Below are 12,295 nucleotides of genomic sequence, written 5' to 3'. Positions count from 1 at the left end.
AATATCAACTTTTCTATTCATTACATAGTAAATTAAACAACAAATCAGACAGAACATTTTTCGAAGCCTTATTGAAAACTATATTTTATTATTGTTTGATGAGACCGTATTTCTTCTTTAATTTAGAATCTGGACAATTTACGGCAACGAATTGATCAATATATTTAAATGACAAATGCAAAGGGTAATTTAAGTTCCATATGACTTTATACTATGAAAATAAAAACGACAGCAATTATTTAAGCGTCGTGTTTTCCAGGCGCTATAATACATTTTCGTCGCTTATTATGTGGCTCCAAAATGAATAAAACGCATAAATAAAAATTAACTAATATTATTAATGTAGACAATGTAGTGTTTATCAGGTTCTTTGCTTACGCAATTTTGTCGCATTCTATAAAACGAGTTTTTTGAGAACTTTAAAATACAAATGCGGATTTGAAAGAAGTAGATAGGTAGAAGAAGTAGATACAACTTCCTTAGAGACTTTAGCTTTGAGTATTAAGCGCAATACACACTGCAGATCTTAACTATATTTTTAGCACGTGTCTGTTGAAAAATGTAATTGCTGGAAACTTCTCAGGTCTACAGATACCCTACAGTACCGATGGCTGGAAAACGAAATCGACTACCAAGAACTACAATACCTGCGAGCAACAAGCTCTTGCTCCTGGTGTCTTAAACTAGCAATGCAGACCTTGGTTAGCAAATCAGTCCTCGGATGTTACAATCAGTGCATACAGGCTAAGGGCTGGGGAAGGCTGCATTAAGAACTAAACTTGAAAAGAAATCATGAATTATTGGATAAGGAGCGTGTGGGTGTAGGGGGAGGGAGGGGGCGTTCAGACCGTTCATATTTCCTCCTCTTAAATTTCGCCCGTAGCCCTGAGGCTGACACATTGATTGGGACAGGTAGATTGGCCCTTCGATACGAGGAGCGAAGTGCGGTGCTAAGCGTTTACAGGGACAGAGGATTTAGTGAAGCTGTCGAGGGAATTGAAAGGAGATGAGGATGATGTCACTGAGTCTGGAAAATAATAAATGATGCAGCCAAAAAAGAAATGGAAAGAACCGGCGTCACTTGTGGAGTTGGTATTCATCCCACGTTAAATTAAGTCCTATAATTTCAAGGAACGGGTTCCTGTGGCTCATTCTACAAACGGACAGCCCATATTGATAAATACATATTTTGACAAAAATCTATATGCGTCCTTTTACTGTGACTTCATCAGTCTTGTTGGACAAGAACTTTGGGGATTTATTGTCAAAGTCCAGCCGAGGAATTATTCCTGCATACAGTACGTGGTCTTGAACTTCAAACTTGCGTATAAAAGGAATTCTTTTACAGGTGATCCCTGAAGACTAGGGTTTGAACATGCCCGCAGTAGTTGCTGCAGTACTGGTTTTGTGGATAGGTGCCGCAGTGGTGGTCTGCGGTGCCCCCTGCGAGCCGGTGAATATCCCCATGTGTAGGACCATGCCGTGGAACATAACCAGAATGCCCAACCACCTCCACCACAGCACGCAGGAGAACGCGATCCTTGCTATCGAGCAGTACCAAGAGCTGGTGGACATCAACTGCAGTGAAGTGCTGCGCTTTTTCCTCTGCGCGATGTACGCTCCCATCTGCACCCTGGAGTTCCTCCACGACCCCATCAAACCGTGCAAGTCGGTGTGCCAGCGAGCGAGGGACGGGTGTGAGCCCATCATGAGGCGGTACAACCACAGCTGGCCCGAAAGCCTGGCATGTGACGAGTTACCAGTGTACGACCGGGGAGTCTGCATCTCTCCCGAAGCCATAGTTACGGACCTACCTGAAGGTAAGTTTCTACTTTTAATATGCCGGTTGTACAGTGCCCCACCGCGTTACTGGAAGTATTGAACGCCAAATTCTCCAGTTACTGTAGGTATGTTACCATCTCATGTGTAATGTCAGTTCTGGTAGGTAGCTTGCTTAATTGGATTTCACTTCCGGTTTGTTACTTTTTGCTAACATATCTTTATGATTTTAACATAGATAAAATACCTTATGATATTTGATTTTCGGAATCACACCAGAGTGGATGGAGCCCACTGGTATTTAGATTGCTAAGCAAGGCCTCTCCCACCCTAATCCTTGATAGCTCCAAAACAGTTAATCGTAAACTCATGAAGTGAGCCAGTCTAATTCAAAGAGTTGAATCGTACTTAATGTTTATTTGGTCCCAAATTATCTTAATTTATTTAATTTAACAAATCACTTGTTAAATTGTTTACAATAAAACTGTCAGAAAGTAAATATTTAAAGGCGATGTCAAATATCCTTCAGAATGGGGCTCTTTAGAAGAAAGTTTTGGAGACCTTTGGTTTAGTAGAAACAACCAGAAACAACCATCACCCCAAGTTATGTGTTGTATTTTAAAATATGCTTATATTGTCCCAGATGTGAAGTGGGTCGATTTTTCCCGAGATGTCATGCTAGAAAAACCACATGCGTCAGACTGTAAAAGCTGGAATTCCGGTGAGTGTTAATGCTAATTTTCTGGAACAAATATCTTTTATAAAGGATGGAGTGTTCTGCGTAGCATGGAGTGAATATATGTAAATAAATTGCATCACTACTAGATTTTCAATTTATTTTTGTGCAGATCGCTGCAGGTGCAAAAAAATTAAACCAACGCTGTCAACATACATGGAAAAAAAATACAATTATGGTAAGTCATTAAATTGTGGTTTTGCTTTTGGTTTTTTCATTGTATTCGCAAGTGCTGTACAGTTCCAAAATGCAACTGTTTCTTAAATCATAACGATAATAACGTTTAGACTGGTGAAATACACTAAATTCCTCATTACAGTAGGAACGACACGCCTGTGTGTTGGTGTATGTTTCCACAACATAGAATTGGCAATGAAGAACTCCCTCGTCTGAGGGTTTTCTCATAAGTGCCACCGTACAGAAAGTCAGCATTATAATCGCGCCTTGCAGTTATTCACGCTAAAGTCAAGGCCGTGAGCCGAAGCGGTTGCCATGAGATAACGACGGTGGTGGAGGTGAAAGAAGCGCTGAAGTCCTCGCAGCCCATCCCGCGCGCTCACGTCCCCTTGATCACCAACTCGTCCTGCCCGTGCCCGCAGCCGCTGCTGAATCAAGAGGTGCTCATTATGTGCTACGAGTGGCGCTCAAGGTAAGCTCGAAGCTCCGAGTTTCTAAACTAGAAACGTCATGCTGCACCTGCGGTAGGACAAGCAGCTGTCGAGGGCATACTTGCTTCATTACCAAATGTGAATTTAATTAACAAGCTGCTGGATCGAAGTACAGTACATACAGAGTATCATGTTAGGGTTTTTTTTTTCCAACTGAGACGTTTGGGATTTTATTGTGGAATGCAAAAATAAAAAGGCAACCTCTAAAATACTGAAAACAGCTGAGACAGCCAAGCAGTTGCAATTACTGTAAACGCTCGGTTTAACGGACTTCGCCTTTAACTCCAAAATCCACGAAAGAGGAATGTTATCTGGAAAATCTGAAATAGAGGACCTTCCCGCAGTAACGCGGAAAAGCAAATAACAAAACGAAGTTTTGTTTTAAAATTCAGGAATATCAATGGTGCTCCGTAAGCGTAGGTCAGTTTTTTATAATGAGTGTTTCATATACATTATATTTACATTATATCTACGACATACGAAAAAGAGCTTGTATATTTGTGATAAAACTGCACAGAAATAAATTTCATTGACTGTCTTGATTGCAGTTGCTAAAAATAAGTCAAACGATCCAGAATCATACATATGGTATACAGAATGTATACAATAAGCACATACAGTATAATAGTGTGTTGCTGGGCTGCAAAAACTGATTTACCAGTCATTTGGAAATAACGGACTCTGCTTTGCCCCTATTATTCCATTTAACCACGGGTTTACAGTAATCCTGTTACCAAACCAGTTAAGGTTACAGCTGTGTAAGAGAGAGCTGGATGGTAACAAAAACCACCCGACAATGTGGACCTTCAAGTTTAGTGAGGAAGGTCTGGCTGAGGCCTACATGGGTTTTAGTTTATTTCATCCAGACCGTGGCTGAGGACAGCATTTAACTTTTTCTCCTTGTTTGTCAGGGACCAGACATTTTCACAAATATCTAAGTGACAGATCACATTTTAAAGTCAGATGAATATGATTAAACCCTTTATTTGCACAGCATACAGCTTCAACAGCTGATTATAAACTACACATTTTTATTCTTTGAGACCATGGCCATATGACGAGTTTTCCAGGTCAGGACTCTGTTAGCCACATCTAGACCTAAGCCAAGATTTCATCAAAACTGTGACTCACCTGTCAATAGCATGAGAGGCATTCAGCTTGCTAGAGATTTCCTATTTCAAGACATTGGAAAACGCCTGCCAAGTAGCAGGTCAGGAATTTGTATTTTACAGATGAATAAGCATTTAGATTTAATATCTGCCCTAGATCTTTTTTTTTCTTTTGAGGTTATTTATTTTCTTAAAATGTTATGAAAGTATCAGCAGTTGCCTTAATCAAATGAGATATTAGCAGATAAAAAATAGCTCAAGCACAAAGAGAGAAATTGCAGACAACTCAAAAATGGCTGATGAACACATTTATTTTATTCTTCCACAGTTTCAGCTGTCACTTGAGGAATTCAAAAACCAGAGATAGTCTACATTGTTTAATATATACGTAATATTTACTTATAGAGAACATTTAACTTCATTAAAACTTTGAAAATGAAATAACAAATTCTTAGAATTGGTCAACTTTGCCTCTGCTCATGACTAAAATACAAAATATTTTTTTTTTGCTGGATCATATTTTTATGGAGTCCTGAAAGTAAAATTCATCTTGCTTCCAAAATAATTTCTAGTTTTATTACGATATACTGTATATGGACAAAATTCTGATTTTTATAGAAGAAAAGGGAGGAAAAACATAAAATATGTGAAATACCCAAAAATCTGAAATGAAATAAATACAAAAAAACATTTTAAAGAATGGAAAAATAATCTCTGATCCAATTTATTACTTTAAAAACAACCTTAAGCTATGTATGTAAGAAATAAATGAATATTTGAAGCATATGTTTGAAAACAAATATATCCTTAACAGTTTAGAGTAAGATAAAAAAAATCCCTGACAAATAGCAAAATAGCCCAGATGACAGTTCATTGTTTTCATCATGTATTTATGTTCATAAGCAAATGCTGTTGAAGCTGCCAAAGAAAGTCAAAAAGATTTAGACAGAATAGAAGATTGGGCATACATCTGACAGGTGATGTTTAATGTAGAGAAGTGCAGAAATATTGCACGCAGGTGGCAAAAATATAACTATGATAGTATTGAACCTATTTCATAGGTGGATTTGTCAACCTAAGCATCATTTACATTGCTAAAAACATTCAATTTAATTCAAAGGATATTATGTTAAGATTAAAAAGTGCACCAGTAAGAACACCTTTGTAATATTGTTTGCAATTGTTGTTCCTACATTATTAAAAATATTGCTGCTCAAGACACATTTAGGGACAGGTTTAAAGAAGTAAGCCTTTTTAACAGAACAGAACAGAAAAATCTGTGGGGACCTGATTCATGTATTCAAAACCCCCAAAGGCCTTAATAAAGCCAACTCAGTGGACGTCTTCAGAATCTGCACTGAAATACAAAACTGGAAACTTCATGGAACAACACTTACAAGTGAAACAGGAGACATTTTTCCACACAAAGAAAACAGATCAGAAAAGAGTGACAGGATACCTTCATGGGCTCAAAGGAACATTCTACTCTGACGGGCTAAAAGAACTGAATCTTTTAAAGACTTTGATGTAATATGACTGAAGTATTCAAAATCTTGAAAGGCAGTGACAACATCAGCTGGAAGGACCTCTTTAGAAACAACAGTGGATGTGATTAGATCCTCAGATCTAATGGCCTCCTCTCTTCTGTAACAGTTGCTATCTTTTCATATGTCAATGTAAGAGCTGAGAGCTCACTTACCTTACCACTAAAGTTATCAACATGATGAAAGCTACTTTATCCAAAATACCTAGAGTCACATTTGAAAAACACAACTCTTTACACAAAAAAGGACCAGTGGTGTCATGTGTCGTTTACTTTAATTCAACCCAACTCCCAGCCTTGCTTCTGTCCCCACACGAATGCTGAAAATAGTTCATGTGAACCATCTAATAGAGAGATAAAGAACTAATGGGAACACAAGTGTGGCTTGTACATAGAGTGTTGTCAAAGCCATCGCGAAAAAATAATTCCTGAATGACAATCACTCAGTTTTCTAAGATTTTCTAACAAAGCACTGGCTAGATTCAGACCTTCTCTTCCTGTCACAGAGGTTCATAATAACCATGAATTTGAGTCCAGTTGGAGGGCATTCTGTACCACATTTCAGTCATCATTAAATGTTTCTGTGAAAACACTGACTGTTGCACATTTGCGAAACTGTTCTTTTGAACAGCAGTGCGCTTAGCTCTCCACTGTCCTTTCAGACTGATGCTGCTTGAGGGGTGCCTTGTGGAAAGGTGGAAAGACCAGTTGGTAAAGAGATATAAGGTAAGCAGTGCCTGCAGACACAGTCTTCATACTCCTCCTGTCCCATTTTTCCAAGACCTCAAGTGTAAAACATCTGTTAAAGAATTTGAAGTCTAGTACAAGCCATAAGAAAACACATACTGTAGCTCATCTTTTTTTCTAGCTTGGAAAATTGATGTGTGTTATTTATCAATATGTTTTCAGAGTCTCTTTCTCTTTTAAGAGTTTCACAGTTTTGAATGTGTTGGCCGATACTGTATGTCAAGCTTCTTTGGCTAACACAAATCACCAAAAATGGGATGTTCGCTTTCATCATATTATTGCCTTATCAACTGTGATGCTATAACAGTTTTGTGCTCTCAAAGTTATTACCAAACAGGAATTTGAAGTCATGATAAATGCATGTTTGTTTCAATAAACAAATATTCAAATTTGAGAAAAAAAACAGAAATGTGACGGAAATATGCTAGATTAACGGCCTCGTCTTATGAATTTGTACCCATTCATAAAATCAATTCTTGAACTTTTGTTACACTAAGGATCAGTTATTACTTGAAATGAAGGGCATCGTAACCTTTTCTGATATGTTTTCTGAAATAAAAAAACAGTTTTTTTTTGGAATTTCCTGGGATATTGATGCAGACTAGGTTAGGCACATTATGTGATATGAAGGTATGGGAGTAACCCTGCCAAAAGAAACAGACCGAAGAAGATGTAGGTGTCTCATTGAATTAGTGAAAGTTTAAATCATCTCAGTATATTAACAAGCACTGCTTAAATATTTTTTCATATGCATTTTCATTGTCATGACAGTCTTCATTCCTTAATACAGTAGATGATATACTGTACAGTGATATCATGGTCTCTTATAAAGTGAGATGCCTATTGGACCTGTATTTTCTTTCAGTGAATATTTGAACACACAATCTGTGTGAGTTCACTGGCTTCACAAATACTGTACGTCCATTTTCTTTTTAACTATATACGTGTTCTCATTTCTCATTTCGTATAGTACTCCTATTTTACTAAAAACATTAAAATTCAAGAATCATTACTGGCATTTAAGGGGTAATACACCCCTGCGAACATATTTTATAGTATTTAAAGTATTATTTACTTTTTTGAAAATATTTGATTTCAGACACCAGGAATGACAAAGCAGAAAATGTTCAAGAAAAGTACAGGAAAAAGTTGGCAAAAACACATTCTAAAGTATGGTTTAGATATACAATGCCTTCCAAAATTATTCACTCCCGTCCAATGATGCTTCACTTTGATGTATACAGATGTTTTTGTCCCAGTTTTCCTCTAACAAATATTGATTGTACTTACCTGCATACATTTTACCCTCAAATATGACAAGATTCCAGGTCCCTACTGAGGAAAAACAGCCTTCTAATGCAATTCTGCTACTAAACTCCTTGACAGTAGGAATGGTGTTGACTGGGTAATATTCTGTGTTGACATTTTGTAATTTAAACCAAAAAAATCCAGTCTAAATTAAATATATCCAGTTTTAAATTGAAACCAGTTTCCTCCATTAATTGACTGCTCAGTTTGGAGGAATAACCTGATCTAACCAGTGTAACTTTCAATTTCCTAATTCCCCATGCTCATAGATTTTTTCAAGTATTTTTGTTCCTTTCTCCTGATCTGTACCGTTTTACCACTTTAGCCCTGATTTGTTCTGAATGATCCTTTGTCTCAATGGGTCAAGCTTTGCTTGAAATTGTCAACCTGAATTCGTCACCACAAAACAGGACAACATTGGTAGGGAGTAAATGCTTTCAAAAAGCATTATATTGTAATATTGATCATATTTGGAAAATATTTTGAAATTGCATCTACAGTATGTTTATAATAAGTTATACTCTGGTATAATTTTAAAATCTATTTCTTTACATATTGAAATATATTTAAATTGTTTTTTTCAAACATACTGTATTACTCCAGTAAATTAAAATGTACTTGTGCAGGATGTTTTGTTTCTATTTCTTTTCCCTGTGGGAATGAATGTGGCAGGGCTGTGAAACACAATGTTACATATGAAGAGATATATTGAAGAACATGAAGAGATTAAAGTCATGTTAACGCCAAGATAACGGTTAACTTTAGATTCTGCCACAATTAAAGGTTGACGAGACCAAGGATTAGGTCACCACAGATAATTTATAGGACTGATTTGCACTAGCCAGGCATAAATTATCTATGGGTGTTAGCTTGTGCATTAATGGGAACTATAAATCACATCACAACAAAGTATGTCTTAAAATTGAACTAACAAGGTTGAGAATGTCTTATATAACAGACACACTGGTGGATATACAGGCAATTGGCCAGTATCATAAACTGCTAAAGAGAATTTAACTTAATTCCTGATTTCGTTTTTGACTATTTTTTTTCCCAGGAAAGTACAGAAGACACTTAAACTGTACACAGGTGGTTTCATAAGATTATCATGTCATTGACAACTCATGTCATTGACAGTGTGATTGAAACATGTTTTTCTTTAATGTGTACTTTGTAGATTCAACTTAAAAATACTTTTCAAAAAGTCACACTCAACATGGGCGACTATGCTATTAAAATCTCTATTTGTTAAATGTTCAGTACCTTTATATTTTAGATGGGTACTATGAGGAAATGTAATGCAGGACAACTCTTCATTTAAAAACATATAGCACACGAACAAGAAGAGCACATGACAATGGGCAAAAATAAAAAAACAAATATATCTTTTAATTAGTGTGTTAACACTTATAATCTACTCTCCTTAGCGATGGGAGCAAAGACTACAGGAGCAACAAAGGAACCCCAACACCGGCAGCCCCAAAGTGAACCCTAAAAGCACAGGTTCAGCCTCCGGTACCCCCAAAAAGACCGCCACAAGCAAGAACACCCAAAGGGATGGGAAACCCAAAAAATCATAAGCTGCCAAATTTCTATTACATCATGTTACAGTGGAGGGTTCTGCATGATGACTAGTGGCGTCTGGCTTCACAAGCCAGGCAAATGGTTGACAATATTTCCATGGTTTTCTTTTTTTGGGGGGAGGGGGGGTGTGGCTATTATGCTACCTGTCAAGTTCTCTCACCGTACAGTGCCAACATTTTTGCACTACATTTGTGTTTTGTTTCTCAAGCTCCTTTGTGTTTAACCAGGGTGACACCACCTAGTGTTGCCCTTCATGATTGCATCTGGTTATGCGTTAGTGACACTCCTGTGTGCTGCAAAAAAAACTTTGCAACTAAGTAGATTTGACGTTTTTGTATTGTTTCTACATATATTGATTTTTTTTCTTTTTTTAAATGTATTATATACTTCAGACTGGCTTCTGTTGTTTTCAACTTATTTAAAAATTATTGAGAGATGAATAGTGGTGTTCCTTAGGGAATTGTGCACAGAGTTCATGCAATGCAAATAGGGGAAGGGTTAGGACTTAGGTGACAGGCGTGAATGTGATAGAAATGTCACCCCTGTCGCAGTGTGTTATTAAAAATTGTTGCACAAATCCAGCCTCTGCTTTCAGCTGGAAAACAGCATCTGCTTAAGAGCTTGTATTTTTAAGAACCCATAAACTTACTTTTCTTATGGCACTTTTAGTGAGTTAGTGGAGTAAAAAGAGGAGTTCCCCACCTGCACTTTCCTCTCAGATTTTATATTTTGTATGCCATATTACCATGTGTAATAGTTGTATTCATTTTTCTTTCTGCAGTTGTCAAAATAAGAACTATTCCATTGTTAAATGGCTTTCATGTTTTCTTATTGTTGCATATCCTACCATGTGATCACTACTTGAGTGTGCATGAGGATGTACTGTAGTTTTTGTGTCTTTGAAAAAAACACGCATTTTGGTGTTGTCAGTTCAGAAGATGGTCAAAGTTCGGCAAGACTGACATACAGAACCAGGGCAGGGCTAGTGCTATGAGCTGGACTATCTCATACTCATTGAAAGGCCATATGAGCATTGCTAGTAGGCTTCTGGATAGCTGGAAAATAGAAGTTATTTTTTTATATTTCACCATTATGCAATACCTCTTTATATGTGAATGGTGGCAGTCTGAAAACTCCTATCTTTTCCATTTGTGGTGCCATCCTGGGAATCATTTAAACTGAAATCAACGAAAATGTAATGTTTCAACAGCTTCCTGCTTTTCAAACATGGTTCCCCCATGCACATATATTCATATAATCACTTGCAATTATAAAGCAATTAGGACACAATGGAATATACAGCTTATTGCTTGATAGATGTAAGAGCAACATTGTACTATTACAGCAGTGTCTCTTTTTTAACAGAGAATTTTAATATGCATGGCCAGAATCCTCTTGTGAATGAAATGTAATAATAATCTCTTTCAGGGGGCTGCAGTCCTAGTCCTGCACTTTTTAGTGGGAGATTTGAAATAGTCAGTAAGAAAAGGTCTGGGAAATATGGTAACACACTGGCGGAAAAAAAACATACAGGACCAGGTCTGCAGGCCCCTGTTCTTGAACATTCAGTGTATGTAACCTGATTCTGTCTTATGTTTTATGGTATGTTAACTCAACTCAACATCTCAACCTACTACAGGATCAGGAAAACACAAAAAGTGACTTGTGTTGCACACAGGATTATAATGCTTGACAACTAACACTCTCAGTATTAGTCTCTGCTTGAGTGCAGGGAAATTAAACATAAATAAAGCCCTGAAAGGGCCTGTGATTAGCGTTTCATTTAATGTAAGAAATGCGATAGATTTGTGCATCACTTCAGACAACTGCTCATTGTCTTTTGACTGTGAACACTGCGCTTTCTTGTTAATTCATAAAGTTGACCAAGTTCACTGCCAAAGACTTATCTGTGGAGGTGTCAGTAAATGTGAAGTTTGTTATATTTTTTCCTCTCTAAGCCTAAAAGCAAATTATTGTTGTTGATATACAGTATTTCCTAAGGTTCTGATACAAAAGTGACTACACACACTGAAATATTTCTTCCACTTCGCTACATTACTGCATAGCAAAAGAAGACTCAGTTGTGAGACTTACACATGTATTGGTCTCAAAGCATTGAGAGTCTTTCATTTTTGCTGTGTAATAGATGGATTTAGGAAAGCACTTTAGTGAGTTTTGTGACTTATCGTGATCACAAAAATTTCCACAATCTACATCTCCACAAGATGACTTGTGTGCAACCTCTTTTCCTTTTGCCTATTTTCCCTAAGGTGCAATACTTTTATTATTGTTATAACTATTGTTTTTTTGTTGTTCTTTTAAAAGCTGGCTTTATTGCATGCTTCGGTGTTTTATAACAAGTGAACAAGACTGCTGGAACAGCTTTTTAAATGTCTGCCACATCATTTTTTAAACCGATTTTTTAAAGCAATTTTTTTTGTAAATCCATAGAAAACAATTGTAAAAAATTATGCCATCCCACAATGTACAGCATTCCTTCACACTTTAAAATGTAAGAGGTCAACATTCCTCCTCTGAAATAAAATATATCACATCTGATGTCCACTGTGTCTTCTTTCTCAGCAGCTATCAAACTTATAAGGACCCATGTTGACCCATGTCTGTCTCTATGAGCATGATGGTGTCATATACTGTATCACTATAACTCTTTTCCATGGCAATACGTCTGATAAGCATTAGTCACCATTGCATTGATTTGCTAAATATAAATTTGTAACAGAGTACAGGAATTCATATGAACTACACAATATGTAGATTAATATCTAACACTTCCATCTCACACAGTGTTCAGTCGTTCATC

The 12,295-nt window shown here is 36.9% G+C and overlaps 1 protein-coding gene across 1 annotated transcript; it reads left to right on the top strand.

Moving 5' to 3' along the window:
* The first annotated feature begins 866 nt into the window (after positions 1 to 866).
* On the top strand, positions 867 to 12,033 carry LOC102686830 (secreted frizzled-related protein 4). The gene is made up of 6 exons (XM_006634370.3): positions 867 to 1,820; positions 2,423 to 2,500; positions 2,628 to 2,693; positions 2,966 to 3,164; positions 6,498 to 6,561; positions 9,318 to 12,033. The coding sequence occupies exons 1-6, from the start codon at positions 1,376 to 1,378 to the stop codon at positions 9,468 to 9,470; spliced, it is 1,005 nt and encodes a 334-aa protein (XP_006634433.2). The 5' UTR covers positions 867 to 1,375; the 3' UTR covers positions 9,471 to 12,033.
* The last annotated feature ends 262 nt before the right edge of the window (positions 12,034 to 12,295 follow it).

Source organism: Lepisosteus oculatus, chromosome 6 (genome assembly GCF_040954835.1).
Source record: "Lepisosteus oculatus isolate fLepOcu1 chromosome 6, fLepOcu1.hap2, whole genome shotgun sequence".
Lineage (NCBI taxonomy): Eukaryota > Metazoa > Chordata > Actinopteri > Semionotiformes > Lepisosteidae > Lepisosteus > Lepisosteus oculatus.
The sequence above is the reverse complement of the archived record's forward strand: the minus strand, read 5'-3'. Positions and strand labels throughout refer to the sequence as shown.